At 45.8% G+C, this 24,155-nt stretch overlaps 7 protein-coding genes and 2 non-coding genes across 11 annotated transcripts; 4 read left to right on the top strand and 5 right to left on the bottom strand.

Annotated features, from left to right (window-relative positions):
• Nucleotides 1-239: 239 nt before the first annotated feature.
• On the bottom strand, nt 240-2,526 carry LOC108024074 (methionine synthase reductase). Its single transcript, XM_017093849.3, has 2 exons — nt 2,377-2,526; nt 240-2,326 (listed from the first exon to the last, which is right to left on the bottom strand). Exons 1-2 carry the CDS (start codon nt 2,506-2,508, stop codon nt 1,052-1,054), a joined length of 1,407 nt encoding a protein of 468 aa, XP_016949338.1. The 5' UTR covers nt 2,509-2,526; the 3' UTR covers nt 240-1,051.
• Nucleotides 2,527-2,565: 39 nt separating this feature from the next.
• On the top strand, nt 2,566-3,814 carry LOC108024083 (tetratricopeptide repeat protein 1). Its single transcript, XM_017093861.3, has 2 exons — nt 2,566-3,169; nt 3,234-3,814. The coding sequence occupies exons 1-2, from the start codon at nt 2,655-2,657 to the stop codon at nt 3,520-3,522; spliced, it is 804 nt and encodes a 267-aa protein (XP_016949350.1). The 5' UTR covers nt 2,566-2,654; the 3' UTR covers nt 3,523-3,814.
• Nucleotides 3,815-3,915: 101 nt separating this feature from the next.
• On the top strand, nt 3,916-8,885 carry LOC108024094 (protein CLEC16A homolog). 2 transcript variants are annotated; one of them, XM_017093872.3, is made up of 11 exons: nt 3,916-4,412; nt 4,469-4,608; nt 4,671-4,819; nt 4,877-5,019; nt 5,079-5,165; nt 5,227-6,017; nt 6,276-6,392; nt 6,456-6,917; nt 6,977-7,562; nt 7,628-7,834; nt 8,416-8,885. In XM_017093872.3, exons 1-11 carry the CDS (start codon nt 4,207-4,209, stop codon nt 8,729-8,731), a joined length of 3,204 nt encoding a protein of 1,067 aa, XP_016949361.1. In that variant the 5' UTR covers nt 3,916-4,206; the 3' UTR covers nt 8,732-8,885. The 2 variants fall into 2 exon arrangements, with proteins under 2 accessions (XP_016949361.1, XP_016949369.1); XM_017093880.3 differs by lacking the exon at nt 7,628-7,834.
• A 161-nt stretch (nt 8,886-9,046) lies between these two features.
• On the top strand, nt 9,047-9,615 carry LOC108023394 (28S ribosomal protein S33, mitochondrial). Its single transcript, XM_017092831.3, has 2 exons — nt 9,047-9,287; nt 9,352-9,615. The coding sequence occupies exons 1-2, from the start codon at nt 9,168-9,170 to the stop codon at nt 9,571-9,573; spliced, it is 342 nt and encodes a 113-aa protein (XP_016948320.1). The 5' UTR covers nt 9,047-9,167; the 3' UTR covers nt 9,574-9,615.
• LOC108023396 (uncharacterized) lies at nt 9,585-10,735 on the bottom strand. The gene is made up of 4 exons (XM_017092845.3): nt 10,571-10,735; nt 10,347-10,514; nt 10,083-10,291; nt 9,585-9,997 (listed from the first exon to the last, which is right to left on the bottom strand). The coding sequence occupies exons 1-4, from the start codon at nt 10,677-10,679 to the stop codon at nt 9,617-9,619; spliced, it is 867 nt and encodes a 288-aa protein (XP_016948334.1). The 5' UTR covers nt 10,680-10,735; the 3' UTR covers nt 9,585-9,616.
• A 217-nt stretch (nt 10,736-10,952) lies between these two features.
• On the bottom strand, nt 10,953-12,605 carry LOC108025622 (protein farnesyltransferase subunit beta). Its single transcript, XM_017096161.3, has 4 exons — nt 12,399-12,605; nt 12,086-12,342; nt 11,347-12,018; nt 10,953-11,291 (listed from the first exon to the last, which is right to left on the bottom strand). Exons 1-4 carry the CDS (start codon nt 12,495-12,497, stop codon nt 11,060-11,062), a joined length of 1,260 nt encoding a protein of 419 aa, XP_016951650.1. The 5' UTR covers nt 12,498-12,605; the 3' UTR covers nt 10,953-11,059.
• Nucleotides 12,606-12,748: 143 nt separating this feature from the next.
• On the bottom strand, nt 12,749-15,063 carry LOC108023640 (uncharacterized). Of its 2 annotated transcripts, none has more exons than XM_017093260.3 (5): nt 14,904-15,063; nt 14,657-14,850; nt 13,883-14,308; nt 13,098-13,532; nt 12,749-13,039 (listed from the first exon to the last, which is right to left on the bottom strand). In XM_017093260.3, the coding sequence occupies exons 1-5, from the start codon at nt 15,022-15,024 to the stop codon at nt 12,842-12,844; spliced, it is 1,374 nt and encodes a 457-aa protein (XP_016948749.1). In that variant the 5' UTR covers nt 15,025-15,063; the 3' UTR covers nt 12,749-12,841. The 2 variants fall into 2 exon arrangements, with proteins under 2 accessions (XP_016948749.1, XP_016948757.1); XM_017093268.3 differs by having other exon boundaries at nt 12,749-13,015.
• Trnat-agu (transfer RNA threonine (anticodon AGU)) lies at nt 13,646-13,719 on the bottom strand. Its single transcript has one exon. It is a non-coding gene; the product is annotated as a tRNA-Thr (tRNA).
• Nucleotides 15,064-21,020: 5,957 nt separating the features above from the next.
• On the top strand, nt 21,021-21,094 carry Trnat-agu (transfer RNA threonine (anticodon AGU)). Its single transcript has one exon. It is a non-coding gene; the product is annotated as a tRNA-Thr (tRNA).
• The last annotated feature ends 3,061 nt before the right edge of the window (nt 21,095-24,155 follow it).

Here is a 24,155-nt window from a genome sequence, read left to right as displayed (position 1 = left end):
GTATTAGGCAAGGCAACGAACGGAGAGTATTCGGGGGCAGTAGAAATGGGTTTGGAAGGCCTTTTTGGAAACCGAGACATACCCGACATTACATATTCGCAAACGCATTTAAGACGAACGCAAATATTGCAATTAATAACGTAATTGTAAATGGAACATAAGTCTTCAAACCAAACAAAGAACAACAAAAGGTAGCATAATTTTTTATACGCAACTTTTATTGCAATTGTAAAGGGACGAATAGGAGAAAGGAGAAGCTGACATCAATTTTGATCGATTCGTAATTATATTATTATATACACTAAAAGAATTGGCTCTATTTCAATTAAACCTAAACGTAGTTAAAATACAAAATGCATATTAATGTGCAAGGTCAAGACCCGACTTGCCAAAATAAACATAAACAGTATGATAAACAAAAGCGAAGATCTAGATATTTAGAGGAGCGGAAAAGCAGTAACGATACACTAGCGCTTTAACGATCGCTTAAATGCAATGAGCAAATCCCACAATAAGTTTTATGTTTTATGTGCGCACGTTTAGTTTGCTTGGAACCTAAGTCGTATTCGTATATTCTACCATTATTTAGATTTATTTTGCAATTTAGTCCCCATCCACTTCGATCATTGAAGTTGGCCCCTCACAATTGTATGTATTTAGTTTACCTTGCACTGTAATTTTTATTTTGTGTTGTTAAATATATCGTTATTTACTTATTCGACCAAAGCACTCTGTTAGATTCATATTTATGCTAAGGCTGCAGTCAAATTAATAGCCTGAGGGGGTTTCAGCTTGGGATTGGGTATTGCTTCCATTAAATTCTAAATTAGAATTAATCATATATTCCATTTTTTCTACACTTTTTTTACATTGTTCAAATTACGTTTGCTCTAGCAATACAGCTGAAAACAACAAAAGCGGAAGATCTTTGTAAGAAAACATTAAAATGTCTGAAGTACATTAAAAACAAACACAAGAGATTAAAATATAAAAGCATCTAGAGAGGCAATATCTGAGAGGCTATTACTTTGACTGTTCTAAGTCTGTCCATTTACAGCCAAACATCCTCGCGATATTTGCCCTGCGTCTTCAGTTCCTTTAGCTGTCGTGCGGCCTCCACCTCCGTAAGATGCAAAGCTTTCTGCAGGCACTGACCTAAACCGTTTTCAATGGACTGGGAAATCTTGGCGCCATCGGCACAGAGGTAAAGCACAGTCTCTGATTTCAGAAGGAACTTGACCAGATCCTCGGCATCCTCCTCCAGCATTTGTTGTACATAGCTGGGGGATTCGCCTCTCGAATGACACATGCGTAATCGCTCCAGCACTGAGGTTTCCTGCCAGGCCACCAACTGTTCCCGCTTGAGAATGGCTTCTGGCGTCTTGGCACCTATGTAAAGCCAGGATTTTCCTGTTTCCTGCTGCGGCTGCTGTGACATGAGCTTCTCCTTGTGGGCGAGGAATCCAAGGAAAGGGGACAGTCCCGTGCCCACTGCAATGAGTATTTTGTTGCTGCTAAGATCCTGTTCTGTGTAGCGGAATGCGTTGCTAAGACGTGGATAGATGACCACTTTAGTAGACTTTTCAAGATTGATTTGCTTTGCTTTGGCCCCCAACATGCTTGTTGTGACTCCAGGCTTGTGGCTCAGAAGGGAGTAGATAATGCGGAGTTCCTGGTTGCCAGCTTCCAAAGGACTATTAGCTATCGAATACGGTCTGGGAAGCAGACGAGGGAAGTGCTCTACCAGGAAGGCCAGCGGTGGCTTGCAGTTGCTGCAGAGCTCTAGAATATCCAAGAAGAACAGTCCCTTCTCCAGGATAAGAGATTGGTAGTGCTCCGCTGCCTGTTTGGAAGAGAGGCAGGCTAGAAAGCATCGCTCCTTTTCGTTGCTTGTGTATCCCGCCAAGGCACTAAGAAGCTGCTTCTGCGGAACGAAGTTCAGAGACAGGCAGTGGGTGAGAATCTCCCTGGGGCTCGTTGTTGCCGGAATGTGAGCAGGTAGCTTGGCGTTCTTCTTGGCGCAGTTGAGCGCCAACTTTAAGTGACAAGTGGTGTCAGCATGGTTGCTAAGATCCAGCCGCTGGAGCAGGTTGTCCACTACTTCGGTTACATTGCTGGGCACAACTCCTATGGTGTCCCCCGGCTCATAATCAAAAAAAGATTCCAGGGACAGTTCAACCACGCGTTTTGTTTCCGTTGCCTTATCTGCAGCCACGAGCACCTTGCTCTCCTTTATCGCTACTGCCCTTGGCTGGGAACCCGGGCGGGCGAATGGGAACTTTAAAGCCTCGCCACATCTTAGTTGGGCACATGCTTCAGTGGGTGTCTATAAAAATACGCTTTTAGAGGCTTCTCTCAGGGAGGCGACGTACACACCTGCTCTTCGCCCGTGAAGCACACCTCCAGATTGCCGACCAGCGGCTTGGCGGGTATATATTCACTCAGAATATACGCTCCAATGTCCATTTCATCCGGATGAGGTGATCCACCGTCAGAGCGCCAAAACATCAGTGATGGTGTGCCATCGATAGCCACCAGGGGGTTGTCTATCGATAGGCACTGTTATCGTCAGCATGAGGAGCAATATTTGTTGCTGTTGTTTGTTAGCAAGCCGAAATCTCTAGTAAATCCATTAGAATTAAATTACCAGCAGGATGGCAGGCAACGCCAACAGTGACGACGAGTTCCAGGACGCGATTGGCGAGGAGATCACGGAAAAGGAGGACACCAACACGCGGCTGAGCGAGAAAGATGTGGACGAAATCGTGGAAAAGCAGAGCCAACTGGCGCTGGATGACGAAGCCGAGGAGGGTGCGGCTGGCGGAGACGCCGTAGCGAAACCACCGGACGTAGACACCGAGCTGACCATCGAGGAACTGCGCGAACGCGAGAAGGAACTCAGTCCCGAACAGCTGGCGGCGAATAAGGAGAAAGCAGACAAACTGAAGCTGGAGGGCAACGAGTTGTTCAAGAACGACGATGCCATAGGCGCCGCCAAAACCTACACAGAAGCCCTGGACATCTGCCCTTCGGAGAGCACCAAGGAGCGGGCAGTGCTCTACGGGAACAGGGCTGCGGCCAAAATAAAGCTGGAGGCCAACAAAGCGGCCATCGACGACTGCACAAAGGCCATCGAATTATGGCCAGAATATGTCAGAGTACTCCTTAGGTGGGTATAAATCAGTAATCTCATCTGTAATCCCACTTAAAACCAATGTGTCATTCTTGTGCAGGCGCGCCAAGCTCTACGAGCAGGACGACAAGCTGGACGAGGCTCTGGAGGACTACAAGAAGGTGACCGAGCTAGATCCCGGTCAGCAAGAGGCTCGTGAAGCTCAGATCCGCCTGCCACCCCTCATTAACGAGCGCAACGAGAAGCTCAAGAACGAGATGATGTCCAGCCTGAAGGATCTGGGTAACATGATACTCAAACCCTTCGGCCTGTCCACACAGAATTTCCAAATGCAACAGGATCCCAACACGGGCTCGTATTCCATAAACTTTAACCAAAAACCAAGCTAGTTAAAAGTTTTGCAGAATAAGAAATAAAGCTGTTTTCGAGGATAATGTGAAAAATAGCAGTCTGGCGCTAGCAAGTCGTGACGAAGTCACCGCTTCCATACACTTTACAACTCTACCACTAGAAAACATCCGCATTTTAATCACAAGCAGGATACCAAAATGTTTGGGTCTACTTGATATTACATTACTCAGATTTTATTATAATATGCATGATGTGATATGCAAATAATCTATTAGGTTCCTTCCGCAATTGACTGTATTGTTAATTAAATATGTTCTCCGTAAGAATTAATGGTTTCAGCGTTGATTTTAAAGGGGTTTTTATAAGTCGTGACCGAGTCGCAGTTCCCATGCTGTCACAACAATAACAAGACTTCGCATCTCTAGAATTCCGATAACGATAGCCATTTACTTGGGCAGAAGCAACAGCTGACTGTGACACTTGTGTTCCCCGTGAAGAAGAAGAGCAATTTGTTGGAAAAATCGCAATTCGCAAATTACAAAATTAGATTCGTGCCCCGCAGACATTCTGGTTTTCCCATTTTGTGGGCCAACCCCGTGGCGTGACCGTGAGCAGTGGTGCATGCGCAGATCCACGAGAGTGGCGCCCCCGCAATCCTCTACAGCTTGATATGAGAGCAGCCAGGCGGATCGTGCCCAGTTGATTCCAACCCAGAAGCCAGCATGTTCCGGAGTCGCAGCTGGTTCGGCGGTCCCTGGGGCGGACGGCCCAAGAACCGCCTGTCGCTGGAACACCTCAAGTACCTGTACAGCATTCTGGAGAAGAACACCACCGTGTCGGAGAGCAATCGTGGCCTTCTTGTGGAGTCCTTGCGCTGCATCGCCGAGATCCTGATTTGGGGCGACCAGCATGACTCCCTGGTGTTTGAGTAAGTTGCGTGATCGCAGTGTCACCTAATCGATGCTAAATCCTTGTCTCTTCCAGCTTCTTTCTGGAAAAGAACATGCTCTCCTATTTCCTGCACATTATGCGACAGAAGAGCGGAGGTTCCAGTTTCGTTTGCGTCCAGCTGCTCCAGACACTCAACATCCTCTTTGAGAACATACGCAACGAGACGTCTTTGTGTTAGTCCCTTGTCTATTACCACACATTGTTAGGTCCTCTAAACCCTTTTTTCCTTTTCCAGATTATCTGCTGAGCAATAACCATGTCAACTCCATCATGGTGCACAAGTTCGACTTCTCAGACGAGGACGTGATGGGCTATTACATCCTTTTCCTGAAGACGCTCAGTCTGAAGCTGAACACCCACACGATACACTTCTTTTACAATGAGGTCTGCCTTATTTTAAATATCCATTAACATAACGTAAATGTGGGCTTTTCTTTACAGCACACGAATGACTTTCCCTTGTACACGGAGGCCATCAAGTTCTTCAACCACCCTGAGTCCATGGTGAGGATTGCTGTGCGCACCATTTCCCTAAATGTCTACAAGGTCCAGAACACCAGCATGCTGCGTTTTATCCGAGACAAGTATGGACTCTGTCTATAGTCCTAAGTGAACCCTTTAACACGACTATTTCAACCCCCAGAACGGCTGCTCCGTACTTCAGTAACCTGGTCTGGTTCATCGGCAAGCACATTCTGGAACTAGATACCTGTGTGCGCACAGATATAGAGTAGGAAATCATATGACATCATCTTTCCATGTTGGTTGCCTAATCTCTTCTCCACCCGCAGCCATCAATCAAATCAGAAGCTTTCAAATCTCGTGGCTGAGCACCTGGATCACTTGCACTATTTGAGCGACATCCTTCTGCTGGACATAAAGGATCTGAATGCGGTCCTCACCGAGCACTTGCTTCATAAGCTTTTTGTGCCCCTGTACATATTCTCTTTGACTCCAGCCCCGCCACCGCCTTCTCTGGCTGTGGTTACACAGAATCTAGCTGCAGTGCTTAACCGCAATGTGGACATCGACATTCAGGAGATCCACAATCCGCGAGTGAGCTCCATCGTGGCCCTTTTCCTGCTCTCATTGGTCTTCCTGGTGGTCTCGCATGCTCCGCTCGTTCACGCCCTGGCATGGGTAATTCTCAATGGAGACCACAGCGTCTTCAAGGAGGGCGCGGCTGAGATTCTCAATTCATACGTCGAGCACCGCGAAGTGGTGGTCCCTGGCTTTGGAGAGCCCAACGAGAGCCTCGAGCAGGCCCTGGACACAGTCACAGGCCAGTCCAGCTCCTCCAGCTATGCCCTTAGCGAGGACAGCGGCGTGGAGTCTTCTTCTCCTGCAGCCACGGAACTGGACTCACAGACAGACGTTGCCGAGGCGGAGCAGTTAAAGCTGCGTAACATAACCGACGAGGAAAAGCAGTTGTTGCAGAAGTCGTCGTCCTCAGCGAAAACCGACTTTGCGGAGATGGCCAAGCCGTTTTTGGACACTGTTCTGCATGCTTTGGACTGCACCGAAAACGATTACCTGGCCCTGCTGTCGCTGTGCCTCATTTATGCCATGTCGCACAATCGTGGTAAGTTATATTGCGTTCGCCTTGTTGTTCCCCTGCCTCTCTGTTTTTGGGCTAATGCTGTGAAACTTTCAATTGCTCTGATCACCCCATTTGTGCTTCATTCTAAATGCTTTCTATGTGTGTAATGACCATGTCACATTCTGGTACCTGTCCCACTTCGTCCAGATGGTACGTAACTCGTCCACATCCCGTACTAATCAACCAAAGTCTAGTAACTCCATCCAGTAACTAAATATGTTCTTAAACCTTTCTATACAGGCATCAAGAATGAGTGGTTTGATCAGGTTCTGGCCAAGTCAACGCGTGGCGCCTTCAGCTATAAGACAGCCTTGATTGAGCATCTGCTGAACATCATCACACAGTCCAGCCAGCCATGTATGTATTTTAAGAATATACCTATTTAAACAATCAATATCATCTTTATCCTTTGTCTTTAAGCGTCCCGCATTCGCTTGATTACTGTTGAGATTGCCTTGGAGTTACTGGTTACCTTTACCCGTCCCAGCTCGGATGAGACGCGCTGCATCACCGCCGCCCAGCAGGATCTGCTCTTCAGTGCCCGCAATCAGTCAATGGCGGTGCTCCGAAACTTTTACAAGTCGGAGGACATCTTTCTTGATCTCTTTGAAGACGAATACAATGAGATGCGAAAGGCACAACTGAACGTGGAGTTTCTGTGCATGGACTCCACCATCCTACTGCCTCCCACGGGTACGCCCCTCACGGGAATTAACTTTACGCGACGCCTTCCCTGTGGGGAGGTGGAGAAGGCCCGCCGAGCCATTCGTGTGTACTTCCTGCTGCGTCGCACGTGCCAAAAGTTTCTAAACGAGAAGGAGTCCCTGCTGCCGCTGACAAATGTCGTCAATCTAGTGCAGGTGGAGAACGTACTTGACCTGAGTCAGTATTAGTATGAGAGGCACTACAGCGGAATAACTAACCAAACGTTTTTTTTGCAGACAATAGTGACCTGATTGCCTGCACCGTGGTGGCCAAGGACAGCAGCAAGCAAAGACGCTTTCTGGTCATTGACGCCTTACAATTGATCCTCGTCGAGCCTGATGCCAAGCTGCTAGGCTGGGGCGTGGCCAAGTTTGTGGGCTTTCTGCAGGACGTGGAAGTGCAGGGTGATAAGGACGACTCGCGTTGTCTGCACATCACCGTGCACCGCGGTGGGGTTACGCACAACCGCACACCGCTGCTCTCGGCCAAGTTCCTGTTCGACGACCACATTCGCTGCATGGCGGCCAAACAGCGCCTGACCAAGGGTCGCAGCAAGGCGCGACAGAAGAAGATGTACCAGATCGCCCAGCTCATCGAGATTCCTGGGCAGATGGACTCTCCAGTGTACGCAGTGGGCGGCACCATGGCGACGTCCAGTGGCGGAGGCAGTGGAAACAGCAGTGGCAGCAGCTCGCGCAGTGGTCACCATCGTCCCATGTTCTCCACGTCTAATCGCGTCCCTGGATTTGCTGCCGTTTTAAGGGGAAGCAATAGCGCCGGCGTCAGTCGTACCCAGATGGCCCCAAATCGTTCCATCGAGGGGTAAGTCCAAGTAGATCTGTTTTCATGCGCCCCATTTCCATCCTCATTTGTGCGTCTTCCTGCAGAATTAGGAATGAAAGCGCTGGCCGCTCCCGACGCCGCAGTCCAGGCTCAACTTCGGGCTCGAATCTGAGGGCAGATCACTCGGATCGGGAGCGATCGCCCAGTATTAGCATGGGCAGCCACAGCTCCTCGCAGTCGCGGGAAAACTCTCAGCCCAGAAGTACAGGCAACCGCTCGCGGGAGAGCAGCCCTAGGATGCCCAGGCCGCGGTAACCATATATGTTTTAGTCAGGTTTAGTTTCTTGGAATGGTTGTTGTAATTGAGATTCGGAATGGGTTTAACCGCGGTTGTAGTTCTTCTTGTTCAAACAATTTTCATATATTTTGCTAAATTCGATTATTTACCATCTTTTTTCTTTTTATGTACCTGATTATCAAAATTTTCAAAATTTGGTGCTTTTTATTATTTCAATTCAATAAATATGTGTGTATCTAATATGTATTGTAGAATTGACTTTTTTAACCGTAATGTAAATTTAAATAACTATGTATAGAAGTATCCTAAAAATAGCTTAATCTGATATATTTTCTACATAACTTTCGTATTACTTTGATTCAATAAATACCGAATGGCATGTTATTATTCTCGGAGGACATTTATTTAAATTTAATTTGTATATTATTAAAATAATTTCTTATCCAAGAGCTTTTTCATGTACTGGCACGTTTTAGGTTGTTTATGGTTCTGATTTCTATGAATATAACTCATTTTCAACAGCATGCAATGTTAGCATAAAAAACTTTTTATTTGTGAAAAAAATAAATGCAAAATGCTTTTGTTTTATTTCAGTTCGGAGGAGATTCCCCTCGAGGATTTCCAGCACTCGCGCACCAACAGCCCGCACTCGCGGGGCAACCCCTCGCCCGCCTCCCGCTCGCATACGCCCATCCGGGTGCTCCACTACGACCAGTTGTCCGGGCACAGCGGGTCGCCACGCGAAGCTTCCCTTGGGGGCACCAATGCCCTTCTAAGCCAGCTGAATGGCCTGCCCCGCGAGGTGCTCCCAGTGCAGAGCTCCGAGGAGACATCCTTTATCGGGAGCGACGCCAATGAAGCCACTGGCGGATCGGAGGGCAGGCGACGGGGAGCCATCGAGACGGTCTAAATTAGATTAGAAATTCTAGTATTACATTGAGGAGGAGGAGCCTTATGCTTGGATTGTTGCTAACATTTTGTTATTCCAATTGACTTATATGGTGGTACATACTCTATTTGCTTTTCATTTTAAATAAAAGTTAATTTGACGAATTTGAAGTTAAGTAAGGTATATTACTGTTTTTTGGAATTTGCAACTTTGTTGATGGTTTTAAAATAGTTAGTACTTGATTATTCTCTTCTATTTAAAAATGTTAACGGTCAAAACGCATTCAAAATTTTGAGGAGTATCCCCAATGTCCGCGTTTTCTCTGAATGGCAAGCGTACCTGGCAATCAGCTGTGTCTTGTTTTTGTTTCGTGACATAACCGCAAATCACTTGAAGCTCAATTTCATTAAATATTTAATGAAATAAAACTTTAAATATTAATAACTATTAAGCAGACATGTCCCACAAGTACACGGAACTGATTAAGCTCGGCACGCAGTATGCCCGCCGGATGAACTACCTCTCGAATCGCATTTTCGGCGAAGTGGCGCGTACCACCAACGAAAAGTCCATGAAGGTCTGTGTATATCTTTTTTATTTATAAACTAATGTTTAAACTAAGGTATCTCTTAATCCACCAGGTGGTTCGCATGTTCTCGGAGGAGCCCATTCACAAGCGGGACTACGTGGTCAACTGGTATCCGCGCCACGTGGAGACGCACCTGCTGATGAAGAACCTGCGCGACTACGGATTGTTCCGCGATGAGCACCAGGACTTCAAGGAGGAGATGAAGCGTCTGCGCAAGCTGCGCGGCAAGGCGCCTCCCAAGAAGGGCGAGGGCAAGCGGGCCTCCAAGAAGTAGTACCATAAATATACAACAAAAATCCAACTTTATTAAACCTAATCTAGTCTGCTTGCTGGCGGGTCAGCAGCTTTGCACTGCCGGCAAAGACCACCTCGTCGTTCTGTCGGATGTCGTACTCCACGGTGGAGATTTTGCGCGATTGCAGCAGGCGCACGGTCACCAGGGTGTCCGTCTCCAGGCGGCAGGGCTTGAGGAACTTGAAGCTCTGCTCTAGAACAACAGTGCCGGGTCCCGGCAACTGGGTTCCCATAATGCCCGCCACAACAGCGTTGAGCAGTGCTCCGTGCACCCGACGCTCCTCCACAGGGGTTTCCAGGCTGTGGATGTAGTTGTGGTCGCCAGTGAACTGGGCGAACTGATCCAAATCGCTCTGCGAGAAGCGCTTAACCACTTGCACCTGCCGAAGTCCTCGGCTGCTCAGCTGCCGGCAGAATTGGAGCATTCTGCAGCTGGGTAACCTCGATGCGGGTGGCAAAGTCTTGCAGCAACAACTGGCAGAGTTTAACAATGCGCTGATCGTGAGCCTTCACCCTCCACTCCTGCACTGTCCTCAGCACAGAAGGACTCAGTAGCAAATCCTTTTCAACCGCACCGGATTCCAAAAGTTGGTAGAAGAGCGCCAAGCTGTGCAACACTATTTCCGGATGATCTGTGCGCCCAAAAAGACCGGTAATGAGCGGCAGCTGCTTCCTGATGAATTTGACAGCTGTTTTGTCTGAAAATATAAGATTAGCTTTAGCAGAAGTCTAAAATTCATATGATTTCCATACCCAAGCAAATATTACACAACCCAGCTATTCCATGGAGTTTTAGTGGCTGATCCTGTGACTCCAGCGATGCCAGAAACACATCCAGGGCCTCCGCCTCCAGCAGATGCGGCCAGTTAATCGGATCGTAGGCAAAGTTGGCCAAATTAGCAGTCACCTGCTGCTGGGCCTCTAAAAATAATATAGAAACAGTTCAGGATGCAACTCACGATAAATGAAAGCCTTACCGATGTTGGTTGTTGTGTAATACTCATCGACCAGGTGACCAATATACTCCCGGCGGTCTATACCCTGGGCAGGAGTCCTCCTCTTTAATGTCCTGTGGCTGGAGAACATAAAAGTATCTCCGATGATCCCGCGATTTCAAATGGTGTCCAAAATGACATTCACATTGGAATAACCTTCAATTTAAACATTCTCATGTAAACGTTACAATGGCGGTCATATTATTAGAAACGTTTGACTGCCAAAAACCATCTGTGGAATATGTAACGTAGCCTATAATATACAATATTATAGAATTGTACACCTTTTTTTAGTTTATTAGTCATATATTTTAATCAATTCCTTTTTCACATACATACATACATATAAAGAAGCGAAAAATACTATATTTCAAAGATAATTTTATTAAAGCAAATTTCGTTATTTTAAGGTAAACCACCATCCATCGAGTAAAAGCTCTCCAGAACGCATCGTCCTTCTATCTCGAAGCCTTAACTGTTCTCCTTTGTGGGACTGTCGCCGCCGGAGAACTCAGTATCATTGGAATTGCTGAAGTGGCTCCTGGCAGCTGCAACGGACTTCGGTGGGACGTTGAACAGTGGGTGGGTGGGCAGCAGCTCGTTAATGGTGTCGCCCAGCACCTGTGGGCTATCGGCGCACTCCGAGTGCTGGGCAATGGAAACGCCGCTGAGGGTGTAGCACGTGTGGTAGAGATCTTGGGGCCTGAAAATGCAGAGTCTTACTAATTATAATCTTCAGCAATATGAAAATCCCTTACTTTCCGGGCTTGTCGATGAGCCCGCCGTTCTGCTTCTGGCAGCAGAGCAGGATGTACTCCTGCAGGGCCTCCACATCGAACAGGGTGTGCTCCATCTGCTTGTCGATTCCTGAGAGCGTTGCCTGTGTGATGGGAATGGTGGCGCCCACCCAGAAGGAGTAGCAGCCATCGACCAGTTTGTTGGTCCTCCCCTGGAAGCCTCCTTCGTAGGTCATCTGGCGGCGCAGGGTCCACTTTAGCAGGGCCTGTCTGTCGCACTTCTCCGCCTCGTTGAGCAGTGCCAGTCCGGCAATTCCGCAGAAGGTGTAGCCACCATGGGCCTCCAGATCGGGCGCTCCGCCAAATCCTCCCTCGTAAGTCTGACACTGGGCTATCCAATCGCCAGTGCCGGCAAACAGCTCCTTTATCACCGGCTCGGGAAGATTCAGCAGCTTGGCGCAGGAGATGGCGCAATATGCGCCACGCACATCCGTCTCCCCGTCCACATGGAGTCGGAAGGAGCCGTCCGATTCGCGCACGCTGAACAGAAATTGGACTAGAGTTGGGCGATCAATGGCGCGGTAGGCTTTCTCGGTTCCAATGATGCACAGGCTGTTGACAGCCGCATAGGTGGGCGCCAGGTGGGCATACTGTCCAGGTCCTCCACCGAAGCCTCCGGTTGGCGCGCGGCAGCTATGTCAAGGAGGGAAAAATGGTAAGTTACAGGAGCCTGTCATAGAAATATCCGTTGAGAACCCACTTGCCAAGGAACTGCACTACATGGTCCAGTGTCTGGTCGTCGAAGTTGAAGCTGAGCAACTGCGCCGCCTGCAGGATCCAGTAGACGCACCAAGGTCGACTGCTGTCCAGGCACTCGTAGTTGGAGGGCAGTCGCCGGAGCATTGCGTCTAGGTAGTACTGGTGCTCCAGCCGGAAGATCTGGGTGAGGCGCGGGTGGGAGAACATCAGCTGCTCGAAGCGGTCGAAGCACTTCTCCACCGAGCCCTCCGTCTTTTGCTGCACGTATCCATTGGGTCTTATCTCTTCCTGACCGACTTTCCGGCATTACTCACCTGCTCGCGGGACGTGGTCGTGGACTCCTTCTCGTCGTCGAACATGTAGGCCTTCAACCGCTGGAAGTTGCGGAACAGCAGCTCCTGCTCGGGTCCCATTCTGCCGCTGCTTTATGTTCGGTTAAATAAAACTAAATAAACAAAAAATGATTCGCCGATTAGGAATTTCACGAGAGCTGTTGTCTCAGCACTGAGAACGCGCGCTTTGCAACACTGCCCTTTGTTTAATGAGGGTATTCCTATTAGTACATGGAAATCCTTTTTTCTCTGTTTATGGGTTCAGTTTTCAAAAAACAGAATGTTCGAGTGGAGTATGGGATGAATAACTATTGTATTCAAACGTTTGGCGGTTCAAAGCACATTTATTGTCTGTTAATATATGAAATTTCTTTATGGAAGCCCTGATTATTGATTTTCTTATAAAATACTTATTGACTTTTCAATTAACGATGGGACATTAGACTCTCTGAGGTCACAAGATTGTAGGCGCTGGTCTGAGAACTGGAATCCATGATCAACGATTGGGCTGCCTCGTCAGATTTCCAAACGGTGTAGAGTTCCATGAAGCCGTAGACGGCGAGGCACACCAGAAAATAGGCCGTTAGAGTGGCGAAAATCTGAAACACAATGAGCAATAAGATCTGCAACAGTCGCCAACAATCAATTCACACTGTTCGGTCGCCGACATCACAAACTCACAATGGAACTTCCCTTGAGGATCACCATCAGCCAGCCCCTGAAATCCAGTCTGCCTATCCAGTTTAGGAGGGGCTCCGATCCAGATGGCACATTCTGAGGACTAGGTTCTCCTCCCATGGCACTCCTTTCTCCTCCTTCGCCCCAGCTGTCAGTTCTCAGGGGCAGATACCAATCGTAGTAGAGCTGCGTCAGCATTGGCACCTCAAATGGTGACTTTTTCTCCACTTTCTTCTCATGCCCAGAGTCCTTGGGTGTCTGGAATGGGGCTTCCTTCAAGTGCTGAAAGCAATCATTGAAGTCTGCCAGGGTAAGCTTTCGGGAGTTGTCGCAATCCTCTGGCGCCGTGGGTTTAGTCAAATGGCGCATAGGGAAAGCAAGTTTTCTGCTTTTCTTCCTGAACTCATGTTGCAGATTAGCTTTGGGTTCTTCATGTTGCTGCAGAGATAATAAAGTGTACCATTAGCTGGAACAGATTTTATAGGTATTATAAATAAATGACAAAAAAATAAAAAAAAGTTACTGGGAAATACTCAAATCGTATTACCCATAGGCCCCGGCGAGATTCGAACTCACGATCTCCTGTTTACTAGACAGGCGCTTTAACCAACTAAGCCACGGCGCCACATGGTCACTCATGTGACGAGAGAACACTCAAGTGGGTTCTATACAACCATACACACCACTTAACACCCTGCTTTATCGACCCACTGTCAAGCAGTGTATATTACTTTCATGCGAAATGCAATAGATGGCGCTTATTAAAGCATTATGTTGACAAAACTCACCGGTAGAGGGCCATGCAGATCCAAAAAATTCGAGTCGAACTTCCCCTTCTTAATAAGTTCAAGCTCGTCCAAGGAAACAAAATTGCCAGGATCCACGCCCTCGTTGCTGAAAATGTCGTAGTATTCCCCGGGCCCCGAACAGTCCGACACCTGTTCGCAGTGCTCTGTTTCCGGGTTGAAGAAGCTGCGCTTCCCAAAGTATCGCTCCTCGCAATTCAAAGGAGTGCAGTTGCGGAGGTAATCCTTGTCCCAGTTGCGACAGTCCGTGAAACCCTTTCGCCTGCGCAGCTTGTTGCCATGTGGATCGAGGGTCTCGAAGCGGGTGTCGAAGTGCAGCACTTGCCTGGCCGTGGCCACCGCGTCCTTGGCGTGGGCGCTGGTGGCGGAGATCAGGATGGGGCAACTGCCCACCCGGTTGAACAGGGACTAAGGAAGTTCAGGTGTTGTGTTCAATTAATTTGATTTTTTATTCGTTTGTTATTATAAATCCGAAGATGTGTTTACTCCTGAAAAATAATTTTTTCTATATTTTTATTTAACTATTTAAAAGTTATTTAAAAAATCGATTGTTAATATCTGTAATGAGTCCACTTGGTTTTTTATAACCTTAAAGGAAAAGTAAATTAATAATTTGAAATTAAAAAATAAGCATATAAGGAGAAGAATCGGGGAGAGCAGGTGAGTCTATAATAAGCTTATTAATTTAAATGTATTCCCAATGAGCTTTAATTAGTTGTAATAAATTCTAATATAACTACTAATCATTAGACTAACCACAGTGGGCCACACCAGAGATACAGTTTCACTCTTGCCTGGTTCGACAGCCCCAAAATCTCCTCCGAAGATTCGTCCCATCGAGTGCACCTGCTCTCCTTCGGTTGTGTTCACGGTGCATTCCCCGTTGGAGACGACTGCGAAGTCCAGCGTTTCCCTTCGGTCACTCCTAATGCGGTTGGTGACGGTCAGATCTGGTGGATGAGGTCACTAAGATAGGTCCTTTGAAACCGAAGGGAAACCTCACCAAAAATCAAGCCAATGTCCTTGTCGCGGGGCACTCGCACTATGACCTTTGTGGCGCACAGACTTCCGTCGGCGCTACGTCTGTTGAGTAAAACGAAGCAAACCAACAGGTATTGTAACATTTTCCGAGTGAATTTGCCTGGCTACTACATGTCTTACAGATCTCTAACCCCTACAAAATGTATATTCATGTATGACTATCTAACTAGCGATCTGGTAATCACTAAAATATTTTCAGGTTTTAGTTAATAAATAAAAGAATGTATGTACAATACTCAAGTGTCACTCTTGAAACTAGTTTACTTTACAAAAAGGCACTTTCACAATTTGCTGGATAGCCCTATACACTTGGTGGCCAGACCCGGGATCAGTTGGCAATTCCCCACATGAAATTCCTCGAATACTGCAACCCCTTGAGTGCCCTTCTCCACTTACCTCTGCCAAGGAGCTCGTCATGAGCGGGATCCCTAATGGGTTGTTGTTTAATTAAGTGTAATTTTAGTGCCCGGCAACCCCTAAGATATGGGTCCTTTCCCATTTACTGCACATATCCTGGCATATCCTCGCGTATCCTGGCCTGTCTCATCCACGCAGTTGCTGTATCCATGCCCAAGTTTATACTGCATCCATTGCAATTTATGTTTTAATCATCAAACGCGACCCAATTAATCAACGTTGCCGATGCGCTGGCCCTAATTTATGCGGCGGAACAGTGTTTTGAAGTAACCCGACGCGACACCGCACGACAGGTGACATTTTGCGATGGGGAGAGATCGGCTGTAATGCATATTCATAGCGGCCCGGCCGTAATTTATGCCGAAACTCAAAACTAATTTGACAGGAAATAATTAATTTGGCATCGAAAGAGTCCCAAATAAAAGTGCTGCCAGCCAGCCAGTGCCAATTAAAATTATTTCGCTTTCATTACCCAATGGAGAGGCCGTAATAAAAGTCTTACCCGAAACCACAAAGAAAAAGGAGTGAAAAACAAGAGACCCCAGCCCCACAGCAGCATCCAATCCCAGAGACAAAGACAGCGAAATAAAAGGCGAAAACTAAGCATACGGGGGAAAAAAAGTTTAAATAATGAAATCACTTCGCACCATCTCGAAATTGCTCATTAACATTTTGTGTTTGCGATATCAACTTGTGAAAATCACAAACCGAAGCCAAGAGACCAAGAGACCAGGCCCAAATGCAGACCCAGACTCCGAGGCAGCAGCAGCTACTTGGCTTTTATTTATTATGCCGTGTTGTTGTTGTCGCCGCCGAGGTGTTGCAGTTGCTGTTTCGCCGGGCTGACTCTTATTAGTTGGGTCAGTCCGTCTTACTCCTGTTTTTTCGTAGCCTTTTCTCGCGGGGGAGGTGTGAAGTCTGTCGAGATCCCCGCTGGACTCCGCCACTCACCTCCTGGATATCCTCGCTGGACGGCAGCTCCGTCTGCGGGTCGTGATTTGTCTGCGAAAGACACAACATCTCCTCGGACCTCAGCAATTTTTCTAAAGGTCGTTTGCTTTACCTTTACATTTGCCTTTACTCAATGAAATTGGCTCAGCCTCCAGACGAGCACGGGGAAAAATTAAGGATTATATGGTAGGTTGAGGTATTTAAGTCATTAAAAATAATGCTTATTATTCAATACAACGAAAATAGTAAAATTATTCAGTGTATAAAATATTAAACCTTCCCATAGAAGTATCATACTTTTATATCATAAATTCTTCCCCTTCTTTCCCACATCCCACATGTCGTATACTTAACTTTTTAGACAACCTGTTTATTCCCTGCCCCCATTTTCTCCAGGTGCATCCCACATCCCGGCAGCCAGAACTACAGCCAAAAAGCAGAGATAAGACGACTGACCGACTGGCTGGCTGGCTGGCTGGCTGACTGGGTGTATTTCAGTAGCCATTCGATTTATGTTAAATAAGCTGAACGCAAGCGCTGTTTGTTGTAAAATACCAATTGCCAGGCTCATCCCCTCGGAGCGACCGGGACGGATGGAGTTCAGGTGGGAGTGGGAGCCAGATTCCTCTGTGATTCACGTTTCTGCATCATTCCATTTTTCAGCTTTCTTGGCTCTTTCTGTGTTTTTTGTTTATTCCATGTGCCGATGTCGCTGTGGCTGCTGTTGTTGTCGTTGGACTGCATCAGATTTCTTAATTTAATTGGCTTTATGCAAGAGGTTCTCTTTTTTTCTGGTTGCGAAGAACTTTATAGACAAACTGTCTGCAGGTCCTGCTCCTCCTCCTGCATCCTGCTGCCTCCTTTGGGCCCTCTCCCATCTGCAGGCCAGAGAAAATCGTGGGAATCGTCTATCTGGGCGCGTGTGGACTCGCTGCAAATGCAAAACAGCTTAACCCAATTTTTTGTTTCCTCGCCTCAGCACAATAAAACACAAAAAAAAAAATCAATAAGAAACAAAAGAAAATGCTGCACGTAATTGTAAGTTATGAGCAGCAGCCGCCGCAGTAACAAAAACAAAAAAAGCGGCGACTGGCCAGAATAAAATGAAAATCGTTGAGGTTTTCCATCATCGCGTGCAGGTTGGCAGCGTTTTAGGAACAATTGCAGCCCATTTAAGCATAAATGCAAGCGAAAAGTCCGCGTTACAGCACTGCAAAAAATATATCTTAAAATCAAGGCTTCCGAAAGTATATTTCATATCTTTAATTTTGTATTACTAACAGTTTTAACTACTACAGAAAATTAGCCCATACTTCATTTCAATACATGGTTATAGTTTGCCTAATGCATTTATTTTAAGTGCATTCTAGTGTTTGACTAAATAATAATTAAAAATTGAGTACGTACAAGAATAAGTACTCAAAATAATAATTATAATAAATTATTTAAAATGGTACTAACGTTTTTAAGTTAATCTAAGGCTGTTAGAGAGTTATTCAGTTCCCTGTATAACTTGGAAACGCCCCCAAAGATGTGCATATAAATTGTTCCTAATTTTCAAAGAAGGTTTTTTATTTTAAGTGCGGTTTCACTGTGTTGGTACTGGTATCTGTGTAAGCAGCTGCAAGAGAGTGTGCGATACTTAATCATCAGCGTGAAATGAAGAAAAAGAAATGCCCCAGTCGAGGCCAACTGTGCACTTGGCTCTTCTTTCCTCGCTCCCGAGAGTGTACACATATATAATTAAGCCATAAATTCTGTTTTTATGATTTTCCACAAAGTTATGAATTTATGGCAGCCAACAAAGCACTCAAACGCAGACACACACAGACGTCCGACAATTTGCGGCCAAAACGGAAGTGAATTTAAATGCGCGCGCATGCGAAATGGCAGCGGTTCCCCCGCCAGCCATCCCACTAGCAAAGTGTAAAAAAGTAAAGCCACCAGAGTTCCCAATGAGGAGACCAATCGCAGTTGGCCCGGCCATGTTTGCCCATAAATGTGTCGAGCACTTTGCCCAGACCTCGTAAATTTAACGCTTTTAACTTTTATTTCACTCGCCCATTTTCGCTACGCCTCGCTCTCCATTTCGCTGATGGATGTCGGACGAGGGTTCGGGTTCCAATAAAATTTAAATATTTATTGTACTCTATATTTTGTTGCCATGCAAATTCGCCCAGGGTCCTACAGTTTATTTAGAGCAAGCAGCTCGGAGGGTGTCCATTTCAGTTGCTGGCAATTCGGCTACAAAATGTAGGTACACCGAGTTTGCGGCATTAATTGCATGAAATTGTGCCCTGTGTCGCAGGCTGTATAATATCCCTCAGTGGTACTCCTCACTGGGTCAATTAGCATAATCGCTCTTGAAATTGCAACCCGAACTTGGCGTCCGTCTCCTCGAGGCGCTGCAACTGACGCGTATCTTCAACTGGCTAATCGCCATCGATCGTCGGGGCTGTCAGGATCGCCAGAGCTTGGGGGCCACTGGAAATGCACAAAAAATTAATGCAATAATTACGGCAATTACGCGAAATGCTCATAACTGCCTGTGTCATGGCTGCTTCCTAATGCGAAAATAACGTTATTAATTTCGAGGGCCCTTCGTCGTAAGGGCCACTTGATCTAGGCAGCGTTACCAAGTCAAAAGCCACCCTCGGGGGCCTTTAACTACATATTACATTGCAATTATTGAAGCCAGAGAAATACCCTTTCTCAAAGGTAGGAACTGAAAGGGTAACTCACTATGGGGAGAGGTACATTGATCTATAATTGGAAGCCCTTGAAGTAAATGGTAACTAAATTATTAAGAAATAAATATATATATCAATAATTAGGCAGTTGCTAAAATCTATATTCTACATGTATGGAATTTTATATTATATGATACAAATATCTTGCCTAATTATTATCCTTTGACATTTCTTCTACCTTCCTTTAAATCTTAATTTAGTTGACTTGCAAATTTGCATTTTTCACTTTCACTCTAACATTTTGAATATCCTTGTACCTTTTTTCTTGGTTGCCTCCCCCACCGTAGAGTATAAACAAGTCTTCCTCAGCCATTTCCTTACCCAAGTATCCTTTGCGAGTATCCTTTTCAAGAGGACCCTGGACAGGAATATTCAAAATGACTTGTCACTAGCGCGGCGTGCGCTAAATGGGCAGGTGCAATCGAGAACGGCGACAGGGAGACGCGGCGATGTTCTTGTTTTCATAAAATTGCAATATTAACGCGGAAAATCTTTGGGAAAGGGGCTGTGGCCAGGGCCAGGAGCAGGGTGCTGGGACAAGGTGTGCAGCAGGCCATCATTTGGTGCACCTCGGCGTGTTTTTGCTGCGGTGCCTCGAAAGCCGCTCCACATGCTTGACATTGATGCAATTTCGTTGGCCGGCAGCTGACTGCAGGTAATCCCCCTCCCTGCCGTCATATCCGCACTTAGTCGCAGCAATTAAACGAGATTAAATCGCCGGTGCAAAGCTGCTCCATGTGGAAATACCGGAGCGCTACCTCCACATCGATGGCCATGTGCCCATGTCCATGCCCATGCCCAAGGCGCAATTATATTTGAAAATGCAATAAAATATGGCTAGAGCAGCCCAACAAAGCGCAGCTAGATTTGCATAAATATTTTTTGTGTTGCACACAGAACCAGCGAACAATTTCATTGTTGCCACTCACTTGGGACGCGGCCGAAGGCCTTACAAGATGGGGTATTGTGGGGCATAAATTATACTCTTGGAGGGGCGAGGAGTTTAGGAGAAAGAGTGCTTATCTCGGAGGCGAAATTAGCTGATAATATGCAAAACACGCCGCCAAATTGCAGCCTGAGCCAAATTTCAAATTGTTACCCTGCGCAAATAAACACGAGCATGCCACAGGCAGTGGAACCCATCTGAAACCCATTCGGTTGGCTTGCAATTAAGTCAATCCCAAGTTCTTAGCTTCTTTGGTGCAAAAATAATCCGTACTCATTGGCCGCTTAGGCAGCCACTACTGTACTCGCCCCAAATATCCTTGGGTCTGCTGAATAATTATACTACTCCGTATGAGCAAATGCATTTTTGATTTGCCCGGGTTTTAAGACGTAAAAAATGTAATAGTAAAAAGGTCTCGAAGAAAACATCCGCAGGGAGGTGTGCATAAATTCCGTTGACTTCATGTGAGATCTGCATTAGTAATTTTATTTCTCGCCGTTTGAGCGATGTTGTAAACTCACGTAAAGCCGCTCCATAACTTAATCCAACTAGCTCAAGAAAATAGAACGGATACAAAACCATTTGCTTAATCCTTACGAACATAAAACTAGCAGAGAATACACCCTAGCAACTATTGCATGGAAAGATATTTCTTAACAATGCTGCTTTGCTTTTACAATCTGGAACTATATTAATCAGATTCTTTACAAATACATATACATTTTCGATCTAACTTAATATAAATACGGCTATTTTTAGATTATCATGGACCATATATAACACTTGACGCAGTTTGTGGCGCTATCAACCTCTCAGGTTGATACAATTATAGTGATTGATTTTCCCTAGGGCAGTTTGAAATTATCTACTTCCTGTGATTTCTCTCTTATCATTCGTTGCCGCTTGAAAATATCTATTGGCAAACTTTAATTATTTTAAGTGAAAATATTCTGAAATGTTATAGTTCTCAAGGTGAGAAAACTCATAAAGTTCCTTTAAAAACATGAGATACATGGGCGCCGTGGCTTAGTTGGTTAAAGCGCCTGTCTAGTAAACAGGAGATCGTGAGTTCGAATCTCGCCGGGGCCTTTCACAATTCGGTGATTTTTTTTCATGACTAATTTTAATTTTTTTTAATGATCCCATTTTTTAAGTATAATAAACTATATAATTTTTGGTATATATGTGCTGTAACCCATCCTCGAATTCAGAGCACTGCACTATTACAATCATTAATGGTTCTTTTTATAACCTTTCTATAGGAGCCCATTGTGGGCATTTAAGCGGCTACAAATTGTCTCATTTAAACATTGAAACGCTTCTGATTTCACAATTGCAACGTCAATGGCAATTTGCTCTGTTGTCAGTCTGTGGAATTGAGATTCTAATGAGTTGATTGAAGGCTGTAAGAGCAGATTGCCGTGCAGCGGAGGTCCCATGGCCGGGATCTCCCAGGCTATTTGATTAGTAGACCCCAACCGACCAGAATCCACTTCGGCCAGAAGCGAAATGCAACTGAATACAGAAAACAGCAAGCAGCAAACAGCAAACAGAAAACGGCAGCGGCGGCAAATGTCCATCAAATGTCACGATCTGCTGCCTGTGCAGATCAATCGGCCGATCAATCGATCGATCGCTCTGGGTAGGATAATTACCGGGATCACGCAACTGGAATGGAGTGGTGCAATTGCAGTCGTCTAGCCTAGGAGCGCTGGGTGACCTTGCAACCGCATTTCCCACCCCGCCTCTTCGAGTATTGGTATTGGAATTGAAAATGCAATTGGCCACTTGGCCAGCTGTTTGCAGATCCTCCCGTCTTTATCCCTGGTCCTCTTGTCAGTGTCAAAGGGCGTTGCTTAGCCAGGATTAACTTTCCACTTTCCATGTTTCCAGCACATGGTCGAGGGGATCAGGTGCACTAGAAAAATTCGGGAACAAAGAAAAATAAATTTTGATTAAATTTATCCTTTGCATTTTTAAGGAAAAATAAATCTTTTTTGAATTTATAAGAACAACAAGAGTTAATTTATGATTTAAAGAACCATCACAATGAAATGGACTAGATAAAAAAAAAACGACTACCTTAGGGAGTAGTGGTCCGAGTTCAATCCCACCAGATAAATTGATAACTTTTAAAGTCCCCTTTCTTAGATTATTTACTATCGTTAATTAGATTTGTCTTAAATGCTGTTGAATTCATTCTGGCTGTTATGTTAGCATGTGAAGAACTGACACTGAGAGCACAACTTTTTCTCAGTGTTTTTGGGGCGGAAGCACCTCGAGGGGCCTAACATGTGCATCCCTCGGATGCGAAGATACATTGACAGGTTTGGGCCGCAGAAATTATGTTGCCAGCGTTCTGAGCGAAGTCTCCTGCCGATGTCGGCAATTATTTATTATCCTGTGTGTGCCCGCAGCCATTGCCACTCTTGTCCTGTCCCCCACCCCCTGCAGCCTTTACCCCCCCTAAAGGCCACCCCCCTTGGGTCGCTCAAAATCACTGCCGCCACTTCGTCGTCTTCGTCGCCATTTAGGTTTGCTCTTTACCTTTTTTCTCCGATTTTTTCCTCCACTTTTGTGTTTCATAAATTTTCGTGGTTGATTTTTTCCCATTGCCCTTGTTGTTCTTGTTGCTCTGGGCGACGCCTTGCCTCTGTGGCGATTGTTGTTATTGCAGTTATTGTTGTTGCTGCCACCGCCTGCTGTGCCTGAGATTCCTTGCCCGGCGCGAGCGAGATGGCCATATGGAGCCGAGCGAGAGGCAGCGAGAGCAGAGGTGTCTCCACCCATATTCCAGATTTCGGATTCCAGTGGCTCACTTCCACTCGCCGGCGGTTTGAGTGGCAATTTGAGTGAGACTGCGACTGCAGCAGTCGGCGGGTCTCCCATGTGCGGCACTTGATTTTTCGGCCGGATAACAGGCGAATGAATGGTTCCGATAGATAAGAGATAAAGTGTCGCGATTGCGGTGATTTAATAGTTCAATTATAGTTCGGAAATTGCAGAAAAATAAACTACATGGATCTGTTTGGGTTCTAATTTTGTGGAACAATAGATAATAATATAACACGATTGGCAGAAAAATAATGAAGATTACCTTGAAATGAAAACTAAACTATTTTCTAGCCATTTTAATATCTAAATTGAATAACAATGTTACTTAACAAGTGTTTATAGTTGTTAAGGATTCCTTTTGTTTTTCAAAAATTGTATTATTTGTTTTAAAGGGCTACCAACGCATTTTATACGTTATTATATCTAAGCAAGAGATCTTACCTAACTTTTGATTTCACGAGCCCAAGGAAAATCGTTCAAAACCCTCCTACCAAACCCAAGCAAAACAGTGGGAAAAGCTTAGAAAATAGCCCATTTAATCTTGACTTTCTGTTTACGCTCACATCACATAACATACGCGGCGACCTGCCCCCTTTTATTTTCATATAACAGCTCCATAATTTTCTTAATGAACGATTTTCTGTGTGAAGGTTGCCATTGTCATTGCGTCGCATTGCAAAGGGGTCGCAGGGGGGCTTGGGAAGTGGCGGTGGGGGCTCAACGTAACCCCTTTCATACAGAACCTTTTAACGTGAGTTTGTTGCCTTGATTTCGAAGCAAATGACAGAATATCGCAGTTATTGCCAATTACTCACGCACACACGCGGAACCGAATGCATTGGCCCACTCGTATGTATATTCATAGGGCTGTAATGTGCGTGTGGGCCATAAAACCCCGCTCCCCTGCCTTCTGCTGAATGCATTTTCAATGGCATTTGTGATTCGCAATTGGCTTGTAATTGCTATATTTAGCGTAATGGCAGTCAAGAACCCAGCATTATGTATTACGGAAAAAGTATCTGAGGCCAAGCCGCCCACGCGAACAGAGGGCCTTACTCTTGGGACTTTCGGTTTCCACATCATTAAAGCGGAAACCCTCGGCAAAACTGGGTTACATTCCTAGCATTCGCATGAGGCTGCAGCCATTCACCTCTTGGGTCGAGCACGAATGTGCTGGCCATAAATCACAAACTCATCGGCAAATACTTTTGACCAAAGTCCATAAATTTTATTTTTTCAAAGTCAAAATTCAAGTCCACTGGATGCCGAATTTGTCTCTCCAATGCTGCACCTTCACCGTGACAACAGCTTCTGG

This window comes from Drosophila biarmipes, chromosome 3R (genome assembly GCF_025231255.1).
Source record: "Drosophila biarmipes strain raj3 chromosome 3R, RU_DBia_V1.1, whole genome shotgun sequence".
NCBI lineage: Eukaryota > Metazoa > Arthropoda > Insecta > Diptera > Drosophilidae > Drosophila > Drosophila biarmipes.
The sequence above is the reverse complement of the archived record's forward strand: the minus strand, read 5'-3'. Positions and strand labels throughout refer to the sequence as shown.

Coding starts and splice junctions, on each gene's coding strand:
- LOC108023640 (XM_017093260.3), bottom strand. CDS start 15,024: ATGTTACAATACCTGTTGGTTTGCTTCGTTTTACTCAACAGACGTAGC. Junction 14,851..14,903: donor GGACATTGGCTTGATTTTTG/GTGAGGTTTCCC, acceptor CTCATCCACCAG/ATCTGACCGTCACCAACCGC. Junction 14,309..14,656: donor CTCTGGTGTGGCCCACTGTG/GTTAGTCTAATG, acceptor GAACTTCCTTAG/TCCCTGTTCAACCGGGTGGG.
- LOC108024074 (XM_017093849.3), bottom strand. CDS start 2,508: ATGTTTTGGCGCTCTGACGGTGGATCACCTCATCCGGATGAAATGGAC. Junction 2,327..2,376: donor GCTTCACGGGCGAAGAGCAG/GTGTGTACGTCG, acceptor GTATTTTTATAG/ACACCCACTGAAGCATGTGC.
- LOC108025622 (XM_017096161.3), bottom strand. CDS start 12,497: ATGGGACCCGAGCAGGAGCTGCTGTTCCGCAACTTCCAGCGGTTGAAG. Junction 12,343..12,398: donor CGACCACGTCCCGCGAGCAG/GTGAGTAATGCC, acceptor GGATACGTGCAG/CAAAAGACGGAGGGCTCGGT. Junction 12,019..12,085: donor GTAGTGCAGTTCCTTGGCAA/GTGGGTTCTCAA, acceptor TCCTTGACATAG/CTGCCGCGCGCCAACCGGAG.
- LOC108024083 (XM_017093861.3), top strand. CDS start 2,655: ATGGCAGGCAACGCCAACAGTGACGACGAGTTCCAGGACGCGATTGGC. Junction 3,170..3,233: donor TATGTCAGAGTACTCCTTAG/GTGGGTATAAAT, acceptor ATTCTTGTGCAG/GCGCGCCAAGCTCTACGAGC.
- LOC108023396 (XM_017092845.3), bottom strand. CDS start 10,679: ATGTTCTCCAGCCACAGGACATTAAAGAGGAGGACTCCTGCCCAGGGT. Junction 10,515..10,570: donor TTACACAACAACCAACATCG/GTAAGGCTTTCA, acceptor TATTATTTTTAG/AGGCCCAGCAGCAGGTGACT. Junction 10,292..10,346: donor GTTGTGTAATATTTGCTTGG/GTATGGAAATCA, acceptor TTATATTTTCAG/ACAAAACAGCTGTCAAATTC.
- LOC108024094 (XM_017093872.3), top strand. CDS start 4,207: ATGTTCCGGAGTCGCAGCTGGTTCGGCGGTCCCTGGGGCGGACGGCCC. Junction 4,820..4,876: donor TACACTTCTTTTACAATGAG/GTCTGCCTTATT, acceptor TTTTCTTTACAG/CACACGAATGACTTTCCCTT. Junction 5,166..5,226: donor TGTGTGCGCACAGATATAGA/GTAGGAAATCAT, acceptor CTCCACCCGCAG/CCATCAATCAAATCAGAAGC.
- LOC108023394 (XM_017092831.3), top strand. CDS start 9,168: ATGTCCCACAAGTACACGGAACTGATTAAGCTCGGCACGCAGTATGCC. Junction 9,288..9,351: donor CCAACGAAAAGTCCATGAAG/GTCTGTGTATAT, acceptor TTAATCCACCAG/GTGGTTCGCATGTTCTCGGA.